We start from the raw sequence: 24,886 nt of genomic DNA on the forward strand, positions 1-24,886 counted from the left end.
ATTAGTATTTTTTTTAAAATCTACCCTACTATTTTGACCAAAATAATTAAGAGTGTCATATATTTAGATTAACTAATAATATTATAAAAGTAAATGAATCAAATTATGTCAAATTAAAAATAATTATTAAAATTTAAATTTAAACATAATAGAGGGACCATAGCCATAATTTAACCTAGAATAATTTGTACTCACAATAATTCGTCATTTGATTTGATATTTTAAAAAATATTTTTTAATCAATAAAATATTTTCACCCATTATGATTAGATTTAATTGTACAAACATCCTTAAATTATGACCCTCATGCTAAATTGGTCACTAAATGACATCCTGAAACTATGATTATTAGAGTCATTCTAATTACATCCCAACCTATCAAGGTTATATTATTTAGGCCCTTAGATTACTAAAATCGTTAATTTAACTATTAAATGGCATGCTAGATCTTATGTGTCATAATATTAAATGAAAACTTAAAAAAATGAATATTGTAAAATGATGTTTTAAAACCTTAATTTTACGGTTTTGAAACTTTTATAAAAACTTTACCGTTCATTTTTTTTCCCGTTTTGCTTTGTTTTTAGTTTTTACTTTTAAAAGTTATACAACAACATTCTATTTCTATAAAAATTTTATTTTAAAGTCAGCTACATAAGATTTTACTAGTCATTTAACTGTTTTAATAACAAAAATACTTGATTGATAAAACATTGATTGTTTAGGATATAATTAAAATGTTTTGAAGTTTATGACCAATTTAGAATAATAGTCATAATTTGAAATTAAGTCTTATAATTATTTCAATAATTATATATTAAAATTTAATAAACATATGATATATAATTATAGGTTAAAATATGTCATAAGTCCCTATACTTTCAAAATTATAAATTTAGTCCAAATACTTCTATTTCATGGAATTTAGTCCCTTTACTTTTTGGTTTTTAAAATTAGGTCAAATTGTTAACAATGATATTTTTTTTATTAAATTTGCTGCTATGACATTTTTAAAATAATAAACATACTCACTTGGTAGTCATGTAATTAAAAAATGACTTTGTAATTAACTTGAATTTAACCAAAAAAATTAATAGTGTTAACAGTAGGACCTGAATTTTGAAATGTGAAAAGTAAAGGACTAAATTCTATGAAATAAATGTACAGGGACTAAATTCATAATTTATAAACTTACAGGGACTTGTGGCAAATTTTAACTATAATTATATATCAAAAAACAGTTGAAGTCTATAGTTCGCGCGTAAAGTTAATAACCAAATTAAGTCTATCTCGTGACTAAGTGCCACGTGTCATATTTCTATCTTATCCACGTATATCGTTTCAAAACCACAAACTCAAACGGTATCTGGTTGCCAGCTTCCCTCCAATTTCTCTTCTTCCTCAATCAATCCCCCCCCCCGGCCTTGCTAAACTACGCCCTCCACCCTACTGGCGCACTTTAGCAAACGCCCTTCGCTTCCCTCCCTCTTTATCCTCTCCATGGCTTCTCTACCTTCAGCTTCAACCAAACCAACCTCCGTACAACTGGGTCGGATTCATGTCCTTAAGGAAGGGTCTCATCCACCGCAAAATGGTCCCGTTGTGTACTGGATGTTTAGAGATCAACGGTTGAAAGACAACTGGGCTTTGATCCACGCCGTTGATCAAGCCAACAAGGCCAATGTGCCCGTCGCTATAGCTTTCAATCTTTTTGATCAATTCTTAGGGGCTAAAGCAAGGCAATTAGGGTTCATGCTTAAGGGTTTACGTCAATTACAGAAAAGTATTGAACATACTCAGATTCCATTCTTCTTGTTTCGAGTAAGTGTTTTTATGGTTTTTTTTAATTAAACCCATTTTTTGTTTTAGGGTTTTGGCAATTATAGTCCAAAGTGTTTCACCAATTTGTTTTGAACGTTCAAGTAAATTGTGTATTAAATGAATGACTTTATTAGCATTGTTCATGTAAAAGGTTGTGAATTATGTGTTTATACTTTAGGGAACAGCTGAAGAAACAATACCAAAGTTTCTTGGAGAATGTAAAGCTTCACTTTTAGTTACAGATTTCTCACCATTAAGGCAGATTCGAAAATGTAAAGATGAAATTTGTAAAAGAGTGAGTGATTCAGTGACTATACATGAGATTGATGCTCATAATGTAGTTCCTGTTTGGGTTGCATCGGATAAGCTGGAGTATAGTGCTAAGACAATTAGGGGTAAGGTAAATAAACTGATTCCTGAGTACTTAATCGATTTTCCGACTCTGCAACCACCGAATAAGAAATGGGACGATGCAACGGATCAGTTTTTAGATTGGGATGGTCTCATTGCCGATGTTTTGAGGTTAGAAATTTGTACATTTGGGTGGAGTTGAGATGAGAGTTACTTTTGGGTTGATAATGCTGATTTTTTTTTATGGCCAGGAATGGGGCTGAAGTACCTGAAATTGAATGGTGCGAACCCGGAGAAACTGCAGCAATGGAAGTATTGATGGGAAATAAAGATGGTTTCTTGACAAAAAGGTTGAAGAATTATAGTACGGACCGGAATAATCCTTTAAAACCGCGAGCTCTTTCTTGTTTGTCTCCTTATCTGCATTTTGGTCAGATATCTGCACAGAGATGTGCCTTAGAGGCACGTGGTTTTCGGAAACTTAATGCTCAGGTTTGTAGCAATTGATTCTCTTATCATTCTATAGCTTGCTTTTTTTAATGTCTGATCCATGGTGTTCATTGTTTCATCTTACTTGCTACGCTGAAGGCGGTTGATACGTTTTTAGAAGAGTTGATTGTGCGCAGAGAACTTGCCGATAACTTTTGCTATTATCAGCCGAATTATGATACTATGCAGGGGGCATGGGAATGGGCACGAAAGACATTGATGGACCATGCGTCTGATAAACGAGAACATACTTACACGTGAGTGGTTTTCTGTTGTCTTGATCATTCACTCTGTTTTGAGTGAATTGCAAATAACTCTTGAATTTGTAGGATGGAGCAATTGGAGAAGGCACAAACGGCTGATCCCGTAAGCAAACTGTTGAATTTCATTGTGTTCTTTGCTATGCCGAGGGTTTTTGTTTTTGTTTTCGCTCTAAGTTTTTATTATTCTGCCCCTATTTTCAGCTTTGGAATGCTTCACAGCTTGAGATGGTTCATTATGGGAAAATGCACGGCTTTATGCGGCAAGTGACTTCTCGATAAACTCTACTTTTTTCTTTTTTATTACAAGTTGAGAATGTAGTTTGCATATCTCTTCTCGGTTATTTGGGATCTGCTTGTTCTAAATTTCAAAACCATATACAGCATGTATTGGGCAAAAAAGATTCTGGAGTGGACAAAGGGACCTAAAGAGGCACTTGAAATATGCATATATCTAAATGACAAGGTAAGTAATGATACATTTTCCTTCCCTTGATATCAATGCAAAAGTGGCATGAAACTCTTCGTTGCAGTACGAAATTGATGGGAGGGATCCAAATGGTTACGTTGGTTGCATGTGGTCAATATGCGGCGTGCACGACCAGGTTTGTCTTTGTTGTTTTAGTTTCTGTCTTATGGTTTGATTCATGACAGTGCCTCTAGTTGCCTTCTCATTCGTGCTATCCTACATTTGTTTCACTGGCAATTAAATTAGGGATGGCGAGAAAGACCCGTTTTCGGGAAAATACGATACATGAACTATGCTGGATGCAAAAGGAAATTCAATGTTGACGGATACACAGCTTATGTCAAGAGACTAGTCGGTGAAATCAAGAAGAGAAAAGCAGAAAGCCCGGTGGGTCAAAAGACAAAGCAGCCGCGCAACGAACAACATTAACATGTCGCGGCCTGTCTGTTGAGAAACTCTTTTATCTAAACTCCATGGCTGTAGTACCACTAACCATATTGTGTTAGAAATGACAATGACATGCTAGGCTTTGTTGGTTTGGTAGGAAGTGCAAATAATTATTAGTTCATGAAATGTATGATTTAGTTATGATTTTTCATTTGATGTACTGAATTTTGGAATAGTTTGTGCTTAAGCTAATTTGAAATGACTTTTCTTTTAATTAAGACTAGTAAATATCTGTGATTTATAAATATTTGTACATAAAATGTCATGGTGTTGGTGTAGTTCAAGATCTTGCATGTGATTATTAGTGCTTATTATTTGTAGTGGTAATAGGTAAATAAACACGGGAGTTACGTGAAATGACAAGAGTTTCTTTTATTTTAACCGGTGGTTGAGAGTTTGATTTTCGCCTTGGAGTAACTGTAACACTCATTGCTAGCATTTACCCCCTTAATGAGCCCATTGAATGTGAAATTCCAATGCTAAAAGCTCCCTTAGACTAGTATGTTTATTTTCATGTAAGGTCCTTAAACAAGTCCCTATTTTAATTTTCAAGAACAGTTCAAACTACCAATAAATTTGCTAGGGAGAAGAAGTGAAGAAAAAGGAAGGCAAAGAACCTTGATTTACACATGTTCATGGGCTCGATGGCCCGCTCGCTTTGGTCATATTGGGCAATAATTTTAAAATATTTTCATTTAAATAATATAAAAGTTTAAATTTATTATTGGTGTTGGGTACTTTAATTCAATCAATTTCAGCCAGTGTAATTTTTAAAATTTAAAATTCTAGTTTTGTTGCAAATCACCGTCATTAATCGATTAATTGGATTTTCAATGAGTGGTATGTAAAATTAATAGACTAACATGATATTACACATGTTAATGCCATATTAAAATTTGAAAATAAACTATTATTATTTGGCGAGGATCAACATTTTAAAATTTAAAACATACGAAGATTAAAAATATCAAATTAAAGTACATGAACTAATTTCACAATTTTTATAAAGTACAAGAATTCATAGTAGAATACAACCTAATATAAAATTAAATTTTTTTTTTGAATAATGGAATAGGTCATTTTGACTGATCAAATTGGACCAAGCTCAAGTCAAGTCCTAAATTTTTTTAAGGACCGAACCCCAACTTTATCTGTTAACATGTCTACCTTAACTCCCCTTTTTCCAATGTTTTTAAAATTGCATTGCGCGTCCAATTACAAAACATTAAGAAATTCAAAAAATAAAAAATAAAAAGCACAATTCAATTGATTCGTGTCGACTATCAATTTAACTGATTTAAAACCATTCTTCAGACAAATACTTTAACTGATTTCCAATCTTACCTATCTAACTAACTGATCTAGACAAATTCAAACATCCTTAATTTTTTTTCTTATATAAACATCCTTTCTTATGATAGTTATGATAGTGAAACTCCATGGTTTTGTGTTTGTTTTTTTTTTTTTTTAATTAGCATGAACTAAATTTATTTTTCTAGGGCTACAATGGATGTTGGCATTTCGCTTAAATTTTATGTAATCTTTGATTTATTTTCTTAATGAATTTGAGATTTTTGTTGTATCTAAATTCACCAACCATCTTTTTAGATTGAATTAAGATGGGTAATTCTTGAAAAATAAAATCTAAGAGACAAGATGAAGTTGTTGTTAATAAGAGGTATACATGATATGGACCAGCTTGTGAACCATGTATTCATGGGAGAATTTATTCAAGAAAGGCTGAACAATCATGTAGTCCTAAGCTAAAGAAAAGATTATGCTTCAATCATGTAGTTTTATTTTTGAAATAATGCCTAAAACTATCGATAATGCGCTTCAGTATACTCGAACGCATGTCCTCCTACATTGATAACAATACCCATACCAATTGAATTAACACTTAATCGACCACTACCATCATTATTATTGAGTCTCTGCTAACTTAAGTTATTGTATATTAAGTTATTGTATATCCTATAGGTTAAAATCTAAATGGTTAGTTTATAACATCACTACGTTTGGGGAGTTATTGACTAGATTGTTCGATAAGGACCAGCCACAGGGGGTAGACTTAGGAGGTCGGCTAAAATGAAAATTTTTACTTTTAATCATTTTATAATTTATACAATTTTAAATTAGTATATGGTAAAATTGCACTTTATCTTTTAAAATGATAAAAAATTTATTTAGTCGTAAATTATTAAAATAATGAAATTACATTTATACTATTATACATATATACAATTTAATTTCGCCATATTTTTACAAAATTGATGATATTTTGAATATTATTAAATATGCAAGAATCAAGAATCAATTGTAGAAATATGGTGATTTTAGAATTCTGTTATAAATACAACATCAAAATTTAGCCATATTTTTACAATTGATAAAAAAATTATAATATAAAAATAGAATGTGCATCATGAATAAAAATAATGTTTACATCACCCATATTTAATTATCAATTTTAAGTAATGGAATAAACTATTTATTATTGGAAGAAAATTTTATTATCTTAGATATTTTATTTGTTTGTAACATTACTAAAACATTAACCATGTTTATTTTAAAGACTTTAATACCATTCAAATATTAATTTATCTCTTAATTGTGTGATTGGGGTTTGATCTTCCCTTATGAGAATGAAATTAGGGGTAAATAGGAATGTCAATGGGGCAAGTTTTGTGGGGTCCGGCCCACTTTGCACCAAATTGGATAGGGATAGGTACAGATTTTGTGGGTGGTGGGGTGAAGATGAAGACAGGTACAAAAATTAGACTTGTCGTGGGTGGCGGGGCAGGCGTTAGTATGACCTTGTATTATCACGGACTTAGGATTCTTGCCTCACAATCCGTGCGGCCTTAGGCAGTTTCTTGCTCTAAAAACGCCTAAGTCAGCCTATCTTCCACAAAAGAAGGATTTAACAAAATTCCTCCCCAAAACACAACTCAAACGAAAGTAACGAAGAATGAGACAAGAACAAGCCACAGAAAATAAGAACACAAGAGAGAGAGAAATTTGAGTGAATGCTTTCAAGAATTCTTATTGCTAAAAAAAAGACTCAAATGATTTACAATGAGGGGAGAGGCCTCTATTTATAGTTGAGCCTCTCCAAATCCAACGGTACAAATCAAGTACATCAACGACTATGATTAAAGGATATCTACAAATCAAATCTCTAGGATTGCAAAATCATATCTCCTAAGATTACATATCATATCTAAGATTGCATATCTTCGAAGATCATGTTTCCATATTTGTCGAGCTTGTAGATGGACCTTCAATCTCTTCAAGCAACGGGCCAGTCTGATTGGGCCAAATGACCTCCTTCCCTCTTGATGGATAGCACAAATGTGTCATGGTTGCGGGCTCCCATGCGCAACCCATGACATTCTCTCTCACCGAATCTAGCGACGCCCTCGTCGCGTCCTCCGCATGGTATTGATCTATCTTGTCTTGGAATTGCCACAAGGCTTCAGCAGGTTCCCAACTCGTCTCACTATCTGGAAATCCCTTCCATCAGACTAAGTATTCATGCCGCGATCGATAGTACTTCCGTCTGACCACACGATCTGCCTCGATGTTCTCGACCTCTAGATCATAGGAAACTTTTACCCCTATTGGTGCTCGTTCGGACTTACTTCTCTTTGGGTCTTCTCTATCTTCATGAAATGGCTTAAGCATACTCACATGGAATTACTGGATGAACTTTGAGCTTTTCAGGTAACTCAAGCTTGTAGGCCACCTTGCCTACCTTCTTCACAACTCGAAATGGCCCCTCATATTGTCGCACGAGTCCTTTGTGTAACCTATCATGTCGCAAAATCAGGTGTAGTTTAGCAAGAACTGGTCACCGACCTGAAATTGCACGTCCCTTCGATTTCGATCCACCCACTTCTTGTTTCGCTTACTTGCCTTATGTAGACAAGCTCTAACTAGATCATTTTGCTCTTGCCAATCCCTTACAAATCGATAAGCTGCTGGATTCGGTCCCGCATAACGAGTTGCAACAGCATTGGGTGTAAGCGGCTGTTGCCCCGTCACTATCTCGAACGGACTCTGGTTCGTCGCCCCACTTCATTGTAAGTTGTACGAAAATTGGGCCACGTCCAACAACTTCGGCCAATCCCTTTGTGTCGCACTTACATAGTACCAAAGATACGTATCCAACAATGCATTCACTTGTTCGGTTTGCCCATCGGTTTGGGGATGCATGCTCGAACGGACTCTGGTTCGTCGCCCCACTTCATTGTAAGTTGTACGAAAATTGGGCCACGTCCAACAACTTCGGCCAATCCCTTTGTGTCGCACTTACATAGTACCGAAGATACGTATCCAACAATGCATTCACTTGTTCGGTTTGCCCATCGGTTCGGGGATGCATGCTAGTGGAAAAGTTCAAGTTTGAGCCCATTAACTTGAACAACTCCATCCAAAACCGTCCCGTGAATCGCCCATCTCGATCACTAACGATGGACTGTGGTACTCCCCAATACTTCACCACATGTCTAAGGAACAAGCGTGCTGCCTCTTCAGCGGGACATTCCTTGATTGCAGGGATGAAAGTTGCATACTTCGAAAACTTGTCCACCATAACAAAAATACTCGCAAATCCATCAGATTTAGGCAAACCTGAGATAAAGTCCATGGATAAACTCTCCCATGGGCGCTCCGGAATGAGCAACGGTTGTAACAAACCAGCAGGGGCTTTCAACTCAACCTTATCTTGTTGGCATACCAAACAAGTTCTCACATAGGTCTCCACATCATCATCCATATGAGGCCAATAAAATCGATCCTCCAATAGAGCTAAGGTGCGGTGTGTTCCTGGATGGCCAGCCCATTTTGAATCATGACATTCCTTCATGACTTCTCTTCGCAAATTCCCATGTTGAGGCATATATAGATGTTGCCCATGCGTGTATAGCAATTCTTCCTCGAGCCAAAACCGCCTCGTCTTTCCATCTTTGGCAAGCTCCATCAGATTCTTGGCCGTGGGATCATGGGGCAGTCCTTCTTGAATGCGCTCCAATAAGGGACTTTTGGGTTGGCTTATCGTTGCAAATTTCATTTTTCTGCTAAGTGCGTCAGCTACAATGTTGGCACTCCCCGGCTACAATGTTGGCACTCCCGGGCTTGTATTCCATGCTAAAATCAAACTCCGCTAGGAAAACCTGCCAACGAGCCTGCTTGGGGGACAACTTTTTTTGGGTTAAGAAATAGCTATTTGCAACATTATCAGTGAATACAACGAACCTGGAACCCAACAAATAGTGTCTCCATGTGCGCAAACAATGTAACACCGCCGTCATCTCTTTTTCTTAGACCGTGTATCTTCGTTCCGTCTCGTTAAGCTTTCGACTCTCGAAAGCAATCGGATGTCCATCTTATATCAACACCCCTCCAATCGCATACTCTGAAGCATCCGTGCGTACCTCATACGCCTTTGAAAAATTTGGCAATGCGAGTACAGGCTCACTCACCATTGCTTGCTTCACTTGGTTGAATGCTTTCTCACACAAAGGGTCTCAATCCCACACTTTGCCTTTTTCAACAATTCTGTCAAGGGTGCAGTGATCTTAGAATAGCCTTCAATGAAGCGACGGTAGTAATTTGCTAATCCAAGGAAAGACCGCAACTCCGTCACCTTGGTTGGTGGCTCCCAATTAGCAATTGCTCGAACTTTACTTTCATCTATTTGAATCGTGCCACCTCCCACAATATGGCCTAGAAACGGCACTTCTCGTTAGGCAAAGGAGCATTTCTCTTTTTTAATATATAGCTCATTTTCTCGTAGAGTTTGGAACACCTCCCCTAAATATCCCACATGCTCTTCAAGCGTCTTACTATACACCACAATATCGTCAAGATAAACAACCACAAAACGATCCAAGAAGGGTTGTAATACCATATTCATTAGGGTGCAAAACATGGCCGGAGCATTTGTCAACCCGAACGACATCACAAGGAACTCAAAAGACCCATACCGAGTCACACAGGCTGTCTTGGGCTCATCCCCTTCGGCTACTCTCACTTGGTGGTACCCCGATCGCAAATCCAACTTAGTAAACCATCTTGCGCTACCAAGTTGATCGAAAAAATCTGCAATAAGAGGAATATGATACCTGTTTTTTACAGTGATTTTGTTTAAGGCCTTGTAGTCGATGCACATTTTCAAAGATCCATCATGCTTCTTTTGAAATAACACAGGCGCACCGAACGGGGCTTTAGATGGTCTAATGAATCCGACATCTAAAAGCTCCATCAACTGCTTCCGCAATTCCTCTAGCTCGGGTGGAGCCATCCGATATGGTGCCCTTGCTGGCAGTTCAGCATTGGGCAACAGCTCAATCTTGTGGTCCACCTCCCTCTTAGGTGGCAATCTTTTGGGCAACTCCATTGGGCAACTCTAGCTCCCACTTCCTTTGGAACTTTCCCCTCAAATTTATCATCCATATTGTCCCTCAAGGTAGCTAGGTAGGAGACTTCATTTCGTCGGACTCCTTTGGCAAATTGGATTGCCGACAAGGTTTTTCCCTCTATGCTTCCCTTCCTTTTCATTCGCACCATATATCGTTTGTTCATATCGGAGATCGTCATGTAACTTTCAGAAGGATGAATATCCGCATTAAGCCTGTCAAGTAAACTTAATCCAATTACAAAATCGTAATCATCAAGTTGGATTACCTTAATGGTTGCTTTGCCCGTCCACTCGCCAAGTTGGAGTTCCATCTCTTTTGCCACACCCGTTATGGGAATGCTTTCTGAATTCACCGTTTTGATTCGACCCTAATCTTCCTCGATTTTGAAGCCAAGTTCCTTCGCCATCTTTTTGGACATGAATAAATCAGATGCACCAGTATCAACAAGTGCATTCAATCTTCTGCCAGCTACGATGATGTCTACAAATATCAACCCATTACTTGACTTCTCTTCGACACCTCCTAATATTGAGTTAAGGCTTTTGGTGTCATATTCGGCTTCCTCGCGTGCCTCCATGGCATTGAAAGTGGCTTTCTTTGGACAGACACTTATTCTATGTGGGCCTTGGTAAATATAGCACTTCATTGGTCCCTTCCTATCCCAAGGCTTACCTTGACTAGACCTTGGGACTTCACTATTCTTTTCCCCTTGATCCTTTTCTCCCCCACCACTGCCTTTGGGTCTCGACTTGGGCTTGGAAGAATCGTTATTTTCAAACTTTCTTCCCCCAATATCGTAGAAATTTTCTACCTTGGCCATGGCTTCGGTCAATTCGGTGACACTTAGGCGACGTAATTCTTGCTTAGCCCACATTTTTAACCCATGCTCGAACCAATAGAATGCTTCCTTCTCGTTCAAGTCTGAGATCTGAAGCATCAACTCGCTGAACTCCCGAACATAATCTCGAACAGTGCCTTGTTGCATAAGCCGACGCAACTTAGCACGAGCCTTCTTTTCAGCATGTTGCGGATAAAACTGCTTCTTCAACTCTCTTTGGAACTCCTCTCAAGTCTCAATAGCTGTTCCTTCACGTTTCTCATCCGTGGACCTACGTCTCCACCACAAGAGAGCAACATCAGAAAAGTAAATTGAAGCAGTGTTTACCTTGGTAGCATCATCCTTAATGCCCATTGCTCGAAAATATTGCTCCAATTCCCACAGGAAGTTGTCCACTTCTCTCGCGGACCTAGCCCCCTTGAACTTCTCGGGTTTTGAAACATCCACATGACATTACTTCGGTCCCGAAGCGAACATCCCATTTTCTAGGGCAGCCTTACAGATTCTGAGCTCCCCCTTAAGCTCAGCAATTTCCTCCTTCATGGCAGTCACCAGAGCCTCAAGAGCTTCGTCCTTCACTATCAGTTTGTCTGAAGTGGATCTGAGGGTGTCCAACACAAACTCATTGCTATCTTCCCTCAGTTCCTCCATACGGATCAGGACCACTTCGAGTGTCTCCTTCATGTCACCGACGGACTCCTCGAGACTAACCACTCGATTTTCCAAGCTCGACAGCATATCCCTCGATCGACTAGCCTTTCTAGCCCTCCCACGGGTCTTCATTGGCTCATTCTGATCAACAACTTCTTTCGACATCTCTCAAAAGTGCTTTCGAACTGGCTCGGATACTAACTGTCACGGACTTAGGATTCTTGCCTCACAATCCGTGCAGTCTTAGGTAGTTTCTTGTTCTAAAAATGCCTAAGTCAGCCTATCTTCCACAAAAGAAGGATTCAACAGAATTCCTCCCAAAAACACAACTCAAACGAAAACAATTCAAAGCCAAACAAGATGAACGAAGAACGAGACAAGAACAAGCCACAAAAAATAAGAACACAAGAGAGAGAGAGAAATTTGAGTGAATGCTCTCAAGAATTCTTATTGCTCAAAAAAAACTCAAGTGATTTACAATGAGGGGAGAGGCCTCTATTTATAGTTGAGCCTCTCCAAATCCAACGGTACAAATCAAGTACATCAACGGCTATGATTAAAGGGTATCTACAAATCAAATCTCTAGGATTGCAAAATCATATCTTCTAAGATTACATATCATATCTAAGATTGCATATCTTCGAAGATCATGTTTCCATATTTGTCGAGCTTGTAGATGGACCTTCAATCTCTTCAAGCAACGAGCCAGTCTAATTGGGCCAAATGACCTCCTTCCCTTTTGATGGATCGCACAAATGTGTCATGGTTGCGGGCTCCCATGCGCAACCCATGACACTTGTACCTGCCTCATCCCCACCCACCTCGCCCCATCCTTGCCCGCCTCGCATAATATAATAAACATATTTAAAAAATAAATGTAACTCCCCAAACCCCTCTCTGTCGTCGAATTAGGGTCACGAGCATTAGTAACAAATCAAACAATTAATTCAATTATAATAAACATATAAACTAACTAATAACATTATAATATGCAGGGGCAGGTTATGACAATCTAATAATTTCATGCTAGATCCTTATACATTTGAATAATAAATTATGCTATGCATTTCTAAACTTGGTCTTCCATTGTCTACAATCTTATCACTATTTATCCCTTCTAGAATGTCAAAATTCAGATACATACAAGATTGTTCCAATTATTAGCATCAGAGTATTAGTCCATACTCCGTTTACGATTATCTTTTTAATTTATCTTCAATGATGTTAGTGGAATGCACTTAATTTAGGTTTGATAATCTACTCTAATGTAGAGTAAAAGTTACTCTTACAGCCCCTATTACAAGTATACAAGACCCTAAAAATAGTTTAAAAATAGGAAAGGATTAATTTGAAACAATTTGGAAGTTCAAAAAATAATTACAAAACTTTTGATTTCAAGGGTCACACACTCGTGTGGTCAGGCCGTGTAACTTTTTGACTTGAGTCACACGCCCATGTGTGTTGTCCGTGTGTGACACACGCTCGTGTAGCCAGGCCGTATGCACCCAAAAGTATCTTAAAACTAAAGTTTATCGTTTCCTACTTACTTGGCACTAAGCAACTCAATTACCAATCATTCAACCTATTCAAAACACGATTAAACATGCCCAAAATACACCAAATTCATCATCTAATATGCCGAACCAATTTACCTCATTGGGACCACATTTTATATGTTCAAATACATCAACAACACCTCAAACATTCAAAACTTTCATTCATAACACATTTACCATATTTGAACTAACTTTCAACTTCTAAAGTTACCAAATATGAAGCTAAGCACATACCAAGCATTATACTAAGCTACCAGACTTTAAAGTATCACATACCAAAATATAAACTAGGCTAACATACCAACATAGCCTCAACTACAACCATATACACATTTAACCATCAATTCACTAGCAACTAAGTTAACAACATCTTATAAACAATATCAACAAAAGTCTCCCTAGGTACATGCTATTACAAAATGAAATATCACTACTGAGTCGGCAATAATTCGAACAGTACCTAGCCTGTGGACGGAAAAAAAAACTGCACGCTGAGTAAAACTCAGTGGTATTTCTATAATCTAAATAACATAAGTTGATTTAAGTATTTAAAAAAGCAAAATGCGACAAGTAAGCTTTGTTCATGTGTTTCAATTCAATAGTATAATTTTTGCTCATTCATTATTCACATCTACTAAGATTTTTCACATGTTCAAATATATAAGTATATATCAATGGCATTTCATTCAACATTTGAATACATCATCTCATGCAATGGCATGATTCATATCTTTGATCAATACTTGAATTCATTCAAGTTTCACATCTCAATTCATCATTTCATATTTCATTTCTCATTTCATAATAATTTTTCATATTTTCCATTTCAATATTTTCTCATCTCATATTCATTTCTCATCTTTCCCATTTCAATATTAATCACATAAATTATTATTTTACTTTCTCCTATTAACACGACATAGACTCAGATGGATACACGAATTCAACCAACACACCAGTTTGACACCCAGTGCCTCATCAAATAAATGCGAAATAATAACTGTGCCCAGCGCTATATAAATTGACACACAGTGTCTCACCGGTTTAAACTGAAGCAAATTGGCACCCAGTGCCTCATCGACTTGAGGTCGAAGTAATCTCTAAACTCTTCCTGTCTTATGGCATGCTATCTATATCCGACTCTGCCTGATATAGTTAATAGGGATTCATTTCACTTTTCAATACAACCAATGTCTCAATTTCATGAACGTATATCATCACATATAAGCATATATTCAATTTGATAATAATCACAATTTTCTCAATACACATATATTCATAATCAATATATTTCATAATATACAAAATCAATCTATTTCATTTCAATTATGAATTTAATTCAATCCCAAAGTACCAAAGTACTCACCTCAAATGCTTACCATATGCAAACAATTATATATGTAATAATCTACTATTTAATTCAGATTATAGAAACACAAACCGTGATTTCCAAGCTATTCGACGTCGATTTTGTCCTTTACCTTTCTACTCGAGGATTTTGGTACGACGTTAGCTTTGAAATAAAACAATTAAATCACATTAATATTACACATTTTAACTTCACATTAAATTTTAATTTTCACACTATATTTTGCTTATTCTTCAATTTAGTCCTTAAACCTAGACTAATTTTTAACCTTCACAATTAACTTCATATTTTTATATTAATTTCACTCTAGACTACATTTAGCTTCCTCTTTTCTAATTCGACCCCTTAATTTTTAATTTTTCACAATTTAGTCCCTATTGTTCAAAATCAACAATTAATTCTACAATTTAGTCCTTTTCCATTTTTAACTTAAAAATCTATCTATTTAATCTTTAATACTTAAAATAAATATTCAACAATGTCTTAAAATAAATATTCAACAATGTCAACATCTAAAATCTTGAATAATACTAAAATTACAATATAAGTCGAATAGCCCTAAATATCGAAATTTTAAAAACATAAAAATTACAAATATAGAAACCAAATTGTACTAACCAATTTAGATTTGAACGCCAAGCCCCAAGTGCGGTGCGTTCCCTTCTTTTTCTTTTTTTTTTTCTTTGTTTAAAATTTGCATGCATCCACTATCATTCTTTTTTTTTCTTTTATTATAACTATTATTATTATTATTATAACATATAATATAATTCATGCACGTTACATAGCTCATGGCCGGCCACCTACACACAAACAATAATTAAGTGATACAATTGCTACTTTATCTCCTTTAGTTTATTTTAATTTATAATTTAACTTTTAAATTTTACGTGATTTAGTCCCTATACCTTAATAACTCCTAATTTCACAAAATTTATTATTCCAAAAATTAATTAGCTACTAAGCTAGCCTCGTAAATATATATTTACGGGTCTGGTTTACAAAACGGAATTCCAAAAATACATTTTTTGACACTCCTAACTATCGAGTCGTTATAAAAAATATTTATAAAAATTTAATTTAATAATTATCTTAATAATATTTTATTAATTTAATAGTATTTAATTTTTGCACTTGTGTTGCATTTGAAGACATTTATAATGTATTTGAGACATTGTCTGCATTTGAATATTATGTAAGGACTTTATTTTCTGAAATTTAAACTTGTGTTGAAGTTATATTTTATTTACCAATTAAAAGATCGCGTTGACTTATTATTATTTTTAAATGGTGACAGTTGGAATAATGTCAAATATGTGATAGGAGTCTGGAGGATAAATATTTCATACTTTTTCACAAAAATATTAGCTTATATTTATTTAATTGATATTTATAAATATATTATATGAAGTGAGTCACAGGATGGGTATAATTGGGATTAGGTTAGTCTGGGGACCCACGTGGGTGGTGGGGCGAGGATGATTTTAGTCTTGTGGATCATGGGGAGGGAATGGGGGTGAAAATTCTTAGCGGGAATGGTTGCGGAGGGAGCACCCCCACACTCACCTTGCCTAATTGACATCCCTAAAGGTAAAACTAGAAAAAATTGTAGATCAAAATTAAGTTATATATTTTTACCATAATAAAAATATAATTTTACATTTTAATAGTCTATATTATTATTATTTTTAAAATTTAAAATTATAAATTTAATGTTACTAATTTAAAATTTTATAAATTATAAAAAATTTAAAAAATTTGTTGGAGAGACGGAACGTTGCCAACCCTTGACTTCATTCTTAAATAAAGCATATTTAATTATTAACTATTTATTTCTTTCGGAGCTTGCGGGATTAATAGAACCAAATAAAATATATTTACTATTAACATATATATGGCTTCACACGTGGGCATCGAGTTGTTAATTATTCGGGAGAACTCGGCCATCTACTAGAAGTTTCTTTCCATCTCTTTCGTACAAAATCAGAGAAACCATAAACATATATTTCTACAAAAATCCTCAAAATAAGCCATACAAATAAATACACTTAAAACAACATTTCGATCATTCATCCTAGCAATTTGGGTTTTCGATCATCTCCCCAAATTTGCCTGAATTTCCCCTCTTTTTCATTTCAAAGGTACAATCTTTCTCTATTTCTTTTTGGGGTTTAATTTTCGTATATGTTTCGATGATCACGTTGTTTCTTGCTAATTATGTATTATCTTTCAGTGATTTTTTACGTGAAAATGTTCCTTGAAATGGTTGGTTTTTGATCGACATTATCGCTTCTGAAATGTAATACGATCGCTTCATCTTTTTGTATGTAAATTTTTTTAAAAATTTCGTTGCAGAGTTTAGAAGATAAAAGAAAATGCAGGGCGGCAGAGGCGGAAGGGATCCATTCTTTGAATTTGGTGGTGATCCCTTTGGTGGTTTTGGGGGTCATAAAAGTTTACTATCCAATTTCTTTAATGGAAGGGACCCTTTTGATGGTCCTTTCTTCACACGTCCTTTTGATAGCATGTTTGAATCAAGCTTCTTTGGCCCTGGTCATAATCCTTTCCCTGATATGCACCCATCTGGGTTCATTGAACAACAAGCCCCAGAGACAAGACGACCAAGGGGTCCTATTATCCAAGAATTAGATTCTGATGATGAAAAAGAGATGAAAGAAAATCCCAGAAAACAAGGTAGGTCTAAGGATGAACCTCATGTCGAGGTACCAGATGATGAAACTGAACAATCTGAGAGAAGGAATGGGCATTTGCAGTATATGAATGGCTATAATGGTTCATATCAACGACAACAGCAACCACCTCAAACTCGTAGCTTTACGTTTCAAAGCTCCACCGTTACGTATGGTGGTGCTAATGGGGCTTACTATACTTCATCCAAAACAAGGAGGAGTGGAAGTGATGGGGTAAGTATTTAATGAAATGTTCATTTATAGGCCCTTGTATTTGTTTTTATGTGTTTCACATTCCATTGTTGTGGTGTAGATTACCTTTGAAGAAAGCAAAGAAGCTAACACAGCTACAGGTCAAGCAAGCCACCGGGTTTCAAGGGGACTTCTTGACAAGGTACCTCTCAAGATGTTATTTGCTATTAGTGTGATGGTAGGGTTAATTTATGAGAATTTTCGATGTAGGGTCATTCGTTTACGAGAAAGCTGAATTCGGATGGTAGGGTGGAAACAATGCAGACCTTGCACAATTTGAATGAAGGTAAGATAAGAACAGTTATATGTGACAGTCGGGTATGTTATACTTGTTTGTAGAGGTATATATACTTGTCCAGGGCAGTTAATGTATATGATCCGAATCTGTGAATGTTACACAGATGAGCTTACTGGGTTTGAAGAAGCTTGGAATGGAAATGCTAGAAAGCATTTGCCTGGTTGGTCTGGAAGTTCTAATGTCCATGATACAACAGGTAAGATTCGTCTTCGAATGCATTAAACATGCTCGTTTTTGTGTTACCTAGACTTTGCGATTTGATTTAACCATCATGAAATATTGTCTCAGGGACATGTTGGGGTCAGAATGGGCAAGCGAGTCATGGAGGACGGGCACTTCCTTCTACCGAGCGTTCTCAGCAGTCGGGAAAAGCGATGATGGATACCAAAGACAGTGCAGGGCCATCAAGCGGCCAGAATTCTACAAAGGCGAAAGGTTTGGGAGCCCTTAAAGATAAGATTTCTCAGACACTAGTGAAGAAAAAGAATCAAGTTTGAACTTTGAAGCACTGAGTTGAGCATCTATAGAGTTTATATTGTGTTCTCTCATATAACATATCAACATGCCCTTTTTTGGACATAACTACCTATCTAGTTCTTCAGTTTCCAGACCATTGATAGCATATCTTTGTCATGTGTCTGTTTCTGTAGTACAAGACCTTTTGGTGTTGTGGTGGTTAATGCAGAGAGGTATAGACAATTTCTGCAAATGGACACCCTTTTAGGTTGTGTATGGATATTACAACATTATAATATGGATTTTTTAATGCATAAATCTTTGCACGTTGAGATGATTACCCTTTTCATGGTTTCTTCCTTGTGTATTTGTGTTGGATATTAATATGTTCCTGTTGTTGAAAGCTTTAAATGGTTAATTGAATTGAATTGGAAACTTCAGTTACATTTGTAAATTAAGTTTTTATGTCTTCTAGTGTAGGGCAGTTTTAACCTGTGCATAAATTTTAAATATTACACTAATATCAAAACAAATTGAATCTAGGATGAATTATATGAATATTTGAAATTGGTTCATGAAACTATATCAGGTATCGGTACATTAGCTCACGTATTGGAACATGTACCCGTGCGATTAAATGTTTGAATTTTGGTATTTGTATCAGTGTTTAGACAAGGTATTGCAATTAGCCCTTTGATTTGGTTAAATTCTCTCATTACTCAAAAAGTAATTTAATTCTTGTATTTTTATTTGTTTTTAAATTTCTCATCAAGTAATAATTATTAAATTTATTAAATAAAATTGTATTATTTTTAAAATTTTATCGTCAAATATTTTATTATATGTGTACTGTTATATTAATTTATATTATTTAGATAATTAAATTAAATAGGAGAAAATAAACTAAATTTATAACTATAAACATAATATAAAATTAATAATTATATCAAAATAGTAATAATATAATAATAAAATATTTAAAATAATAACAAAACACAGCAACAAAACAAATTTAAGCCGAGCTAAGTTGGGAAATCCGACCCATTTAGATAACAAATTTCATTTTTTTAATTCCTATTTTTTGAACTTATAATTTTACATAAATCCTTTCATAATCCATAAAAGACAACGTGCCACGTGCCTTGTCAAACGAAAAACACACATAAAAAGAAGCAACAACCCAAGCCACTGAGTTCACTCAAATACTCCCTAAAAATAAACCCGAACCCCAAAATTCCACAAAACCCAAACCAGAAACAACTGCTGTGCACAAACATTTTGAACCACAAACTCTCAAAGTTTTTGAAGACAAAAGTGCCATTTCTAGAGTTCCAAATGTCAGTTATTAGGACAAGTGCTAACATGATTATGAAACAACTCCTCCATCACCCGCCGTTATCTCCCATCTCATTCTCCGGTTGGCCGCTTCTTCCCTGTTCCCGTAACCCCATCATCCGACTGACGCCCAATCGTAGAATCAGTTTTAGTCCCATTCGTTGCGCCGCACCCGAAGCCGATGCCGATAGAAAAGTCTCCGCTCGTCTCTCGCAAATGCAGCAGCTCCTTCAGGAAGCGGAAGAGCGAGCCAGCTCCGCCGGGAATGAGCCCACTCCTCAAATCACTTTGGGTAACTAATGATATTCGATATGCTTTACTGTTATAGGGTTTATTTTTGTCAGAGGAAAAGTCGGGATTTATTTTTGGATGGCCGAAATTAAATGAAAATTTTGTATGGACCCAAAATTTATTTATTTTTATTGTAAGCTTTAAACTTTATGATCTTTAGATAGACTAAAATCACAATGTTATCATTTTAGGAGCTCGAGGTTGAACTGCAATTTTATCATGTATGAATTCATAACTTTTTAGATTTTAGAGGGGCTAAAACTTAAAATTTTCATTTTAGGGCAGTTACAAAGAGCCAATAAACATTTATGGTGCTGAATTCTTGTTTACAGATCATGTTACGGTGAGTTTTGCAAGGAGTGGTGGCCCTGGTGGTCAAAATGTAAACAAGGGTATATTGTATATCTCTTCTTCATGTTTGAGAAGCTATGTCATCTCTTGTTGCTAAGATTTATAGTGGTTTTACTTTTGTTGCTACATGTGCAGTTAACACCAAGGTGGACATGCGGTTCAATGTAAAACAGGCTTATTGGCTTAGTGACAGGATTAGAGAGAGGATTATGCAAATGGTTTGTCACTGCCATCTATTATCTTTTAAAGAATTTATGATATTGCTAATCGTTTACTACCGAGATAAGAACTGAAATGAAGCTGATTGGTACTTGTGCATTGAATTTACTTTTACAACTCTGTGATTTTATACTTGATTCTCACAAAATCGAGAAAAGCTCCAAAGTATCGTGCCATGGCTGAAAATGAGAAGGCTTTAAGCAATGTTTTGCAAAGACTAGCAGAAGCAAGCAACTTTTACTTCTCGTTTTTTTTTTCCCTTTTATTTATAGCTTGTCTTGTTCGTGGAGTTATGGTATTATCATCGAGCAATGTAGCTTTTATACGGTAGTAATTTAGAACTGTTTGATGAGATCATAGCTAAACCAGCATAATAGTAGCTATGTGAAGTCCGTGGCTAGTTCAGGATTGTTCAAGGGAACTTAAATGGTACTTTTGGTTAAGTCTCCTGGGAATTTGCATAAGGTAGAAGATAAAGTGTGACAATATGATCAGAGGTCATAAAAGTGGCAAGAAGAAAATCACGCTATATGGACAGAAATGAGAGCTAGGGAAACGTGATTCTTGAAGAATTATTCTGACTTTAGCGCAAATGAATTGTAAACAGCATCAACATGGATGAAAGTGCTTGAATTTGGAGTGCTAACAATGCTTTGTTGGTTTCAGAGATATGACCTCGATCGTACTATTTCACATTTGCTTGCAGTTTAGATTTCCTTTCATCTGGTTATGTCCAGGAATTCTCATCTTTCAATAACCTAAACTCACTATGAACAGGAAAAGAACCGTATAAACAAGGATGGAGAAATCGTGATATCATCAACCAAGACTAGGACGCAAAAGTTTGTCGCTCTCCTGTTTATTTTTGTTGTTCTGTTTCCTTTTAGTGCGTTATGTATGTATTCATTTGAATTGTATTTTGATCAGGGGAAACATCGATGATGCTTTGGCAAAACTACAGGTTCGTTAACAGTCTTTCTAATGCCTAGCATTTGGTTGTTATCCATCAAAGATGCAATTGAATTGAACGTACTGTGAGATTTTCAGAGTTGTATGATTTGCTGTTGATCTTTTGGTTTCTGAACATGGTGATGACTTGATCATATTTTTGTCCATTTTGCTTGAACCAAACAGGCAATCATTGATGCTGCTGCTTATGTGCCACCACCTCCATCGGAAGAACAAAAGAAGAAAATCGCAAAGATGTATGATTTCATTGCATTTACAAGTGCACATGCGCAGCTGTTTTACCTGTTTGGCAATACCTGTGCTGATTGCGAATTTATTTTGTGTTTCCATGCTTCCTGCAGGGCTGCAATTGGGGAGCAAAAACGCCTTAAAAGCAAGAAGGTCCTTTCAGACAAGAAAGCATTTCGAAGAAGCCGGGACAGTTGGGACTAAAATGTGGTGTCACAACTCATCAAAGTTCATAGTGTCTGAAGATCATTGAATCTTAGTCCAGAAGTAGGTGGCTGGAACGGAGCTTGAAGGAGTATTTCGTCCTTAAAAGTTATTCATGGTTAGGCAAAAGACCTACCATCTCTTGATTTAATATAACCATATATCCAACATAGGCTACCGAGACACATCATTGTTATAGACATTACACACCAAAATTTTTGCATGGAAACCATTAGTGATTTATTCAATGAAGTAAATATGAATGTTCTAAGGTCTAAAATCTCTCATCATGTTAAGAATCAAGAATCTAAATACAATTCAACAAATGAATGAATGGTCTCTTTTTCAAGAGGAGTAATTGGACATTATTTTACTTTCGTATGGCAAATTCTTCCCCCGTTTGTCGATTGACATGCTTGATCCACCGCCTTTTACCTTCACTTGAACTCGAATTTCCACCACAGGTCCCTATATGTGCTATATCCAATCCTTCCCCTACCGGAAGAAAGATGGAACGTATGAGCCGATATGATCCATCATCGACAACATTTCTCCAACTGAAACTTGAGGTACTTCTGGGATTAGTGTTCTTGCATACCATAACTGCCCCCTTGTTATTAAGCTTTGCTAGCTTCAATACCCTGGAAAAGCGATTTTGCTGACTATCCACCACCAGGAAATCTATGCCGTTTAATTCACTCATTAGCTCCTCAGGCTCGCCAACAATCACTTCCGGTGACATGCCGGCCACTTCCAGGACTTTAACGTATTCTAGTCTCGATCTTTCATCCGGAACTATACATACATGTCTTCCATTTGTATGTCTACAAGCAACAGCTAAACCGATGCTTGTCGCGGTACCTCCACCGTGCGACCGCGCCTCCACAATGAAGCTCACATTCCACCCTGCAGCCATTGACGAAACAAGCTCCGCTATACCAGAATCATTACAAACACCACACTGCAAAACAAAAACAATTAACCAGGAATCAATGAAATAAAAAATTTTTCAGAAAATTGCTTAAATTAAATGCTTACAAGTTCAACAGTATCAATATAAGCCTTGGCTGCTGTCTCGGGACACCAAACCAGCTTCATTTCTTAAACGTTTTTCAAGATAAATCCGAAAATGAAAAGAACGTAAGGTGTCAGGTTTTATATTGGAGACAAAACAAAATTTTATAAAAACTGATACGTGTTGGGCCGTTTAAAACAAAACAGGACAAAGACAAATCCAACGTGTAGATTGTTTCAACCATAACTGATGTGAAACAACCTGGTTATTTCATGACCTTTGAAATTGTCTGTTTCAATAGTACATTCATTGCAGATAACCCAAATGATCAACGGATATTTCAAAGCAACATTTCTCGGTGCTTGGCCTTGATTTTTGGCAACTTGGGTTAATTAAAATTGATTATTCAAAAGAGATGAAAGGGAAGTATTTACGCGGCTTAGCCTACTTTGAGAAAAATATTTAAAGTTGAAGTTAATGCTAGCCTGTTTATCAATGGATTAATCAGTGTTTTATACGTACAACCTTGCTTGCTGCTTGTTTTCATGTTTATTAGCCGTTGTTTAGATACTTTTACATGCATAATTTTCATTATATTGATGTCCTTTTCTGTATATCCTCATTTCATAACCTAATTCCGTATATATAATAAGTTGTCTAACTTTCACTCTCTCACACGTGTTATTTAATTTTATTTTACGATTAATATTTTAATAATTCAACTGTTAAATTTTTATAATATTTGTATTTATTATGCATGAAAATTTTTGAATTTATCTTAGATCTCTATCATATTAATTTAAAATATGTCTATATTAATATATATTTAACGGTTGAAAGTTTTTTTATATAAAACAAATAGTTAGAAAATTTTAATTTACTCCAAACGTGACATGCATAATTTATATGAATGAAATATGAAATATGACGGTTGAATTATTAAAATATTACTAATACAAAAATTTTAAAGTGCATAAAACTAGAATAATTTTATACCGTATAAGTGGATATATAAAAGAATATTGAATGTTATCGTGTAAAAGTAATTGTCTAAACCAAATCAAAATTTACTACTTAAATATACAAAGATATTTTACTTAGATGAGTTAATTCATATTTTAAAATTTTTAGATAATTTTAGTTTAAGCTAATTTTGAGTTTGGGTCAATTTCGAGTTTTAACTATTTTAGGCACAAATCATTTCGATTTACTTGTTAAAATCATTTAGATCCGGATCATCATATTTAAGGGTGAAGGTAAAATTCTTTTGAGGGTAGATTAAGTTGTATATTTGTATAAGAACTACAATACAATTACACCATTTTAATAGTTTATATCTCTAAAAATCATCGTTTAAGAGCTAAAATATAATTTAATCATGTACTAACCTAAAAATTTATATATTTTAAAAGATTGAAAGTGAAAATTTTTATTTTAAGAGGTCAAAGTCTTTATCACCCTTCGACAGCTCCTAATTATATTTTCATATTAATTTATATATAGTTAATTCGAATAATTTAAGTCAATTTCCAGCTCTAACTCATTTCTAATTTTAATCACTTTGGAGATTCAAAGTTTTTACAAGTTTGGATTGAGGTCGACAGCAATAAGGCATATGTAGGATGTGATTTTGCTTCCATGTGAATGTGAGTGTGAAGACGATGGCAGCCCATTTATTGGTAGTGTGAATGTTGGATTTTATTTTGGCACGCAAAATAAATAGAAAGAAAATATCTATTCAATCATCTTCACTTAATTTAATCATAGTCTTCGTCATCCCAAAGTAATAAAAATTCCATAAATTAATAATAATTATATATAAAATTAATTTAATACTACCAAATCAACAATGTATTATTGTATGTTTTAATTAAATTAATGTTAGATTTATCACTTAAATTA

The 24,886-nt window shown here is 35.3% G+C and overlaps 4 protein-coding genes across 4 annotated transcripts; 3 read left to right on the forward strand and 1 right to left on the reverse strand.

Annotated features, from left to right (window-relative positions):
- The first annotated feature begins 1,357 nt into the window (after positions 1–1,357).
- LOC108482063 (deoxyribodipyrimidine photo-lyase) lies at positions 1,358–4,051 on the forward strand. Its single transcript, XM_017785167.2, has 9 exons — positions 1,358–1,821; positions 2,000–2,343; positions 2,424–2,664; positions 2,761–2,918; positions 2,991–3,027; positions 3,126–3,184; positions 3,306–3,387; positions 3,455–3,526; positions 3,637–4,051. The coding sequence occupies exons 1-9, from the start codon at positions 1,501–1,503 to the stop codon at positions 3,817–3,819; spliced, it is 1,497 nt and encodes a 498-aa protein (XP_017640656.1). The 5' UTR covers positions 1,358–1,500; the 3' UTR covers positions 3,820–4,051.
- Positions 4,052–16,557: 12,506 nt separating this feature from the next.
- Positions 16,558–18,690, forward strand: LOC108480958 (uncharacterized). Its single transcript, XM_017784116.2, has 6 exons — positions 16,558–16,817; positions 17,032–17,600; positions 17,680–17,760; positions 17,829–17,904; positions 18,020–18,112; positions 18,205–18,690. Exons 2-6 carry the CDS (start codon positions 17,052–17,054, stop codon positions 18,411–18,413), a joined length of 1,008 nt encoding a protein of 335 aa, XP_017639605.1. The 5' UTR covers positions 16,558–16,817; positions 17,032–17,051; the 3' UTR covers positions 18,414–18,690.
- An 847-nt stretch (positions 18,691–19,537) lies between these two features.
- Positions 19,538–22,249, forward strand: LOC108480687 (uncharacterized). Its single transcript, XM_017783760.2, has 7 exons — positions 19,538–19,999; positions 20,331–20,390; positions 20,485–20,567; positions 21,346–21,410; positions 21,496–21,529; positions 21,703–21,773; positions 21,879–22,249. Exons 1-7 carry the CDS (start codon positions 19,708–19,710, stop codon positions 21,967–21,969), a joined length of 696 nt encoding a protein of 231 aa, XP_017639249.2. The 5' UTR covers positions 19,538–19,707; the 3' UTR covers positions 21,970–22,249.
- LOC108480688 (uncharacterized) lies at positions 21,920–23,119 on the reverse strand. Its single transcript, XM_017783761.2, has 2 exons — positions 23,008–23,119; positions 21,920–22,930 (listed from the first exon to the last, which is right to left on the reverse strand). Exons 1-2 carry the CDS (start codon positions 23,065–23,067, stop codon positions 22,340–22,342), a joined length of 651 nt encoding a protein of 216 aa, XP_017639250.1. The 5' UTR covers positions 23,068–23,119; the 3' UTR covers positions 21,920–22,339.
- Between the last annotated feature and the right edge of the window lie 1,767 nt (positions 23,120–24,886).

This window comes from Gossypium arboreum, chromosome 1, assembly GCF_025698485.1.
Source record: "Gossypium arboreum isolate Shixiya-1 chromosome 1, ASM2569848v2, whole genome shotgun sequence".
Lineage (NCBI taxonomy): Eukaryota > Viridiplantae > Streptophyta > Magnoliopsida > Malvales > Malvaceae > Gossypium > Gossypium arboreum.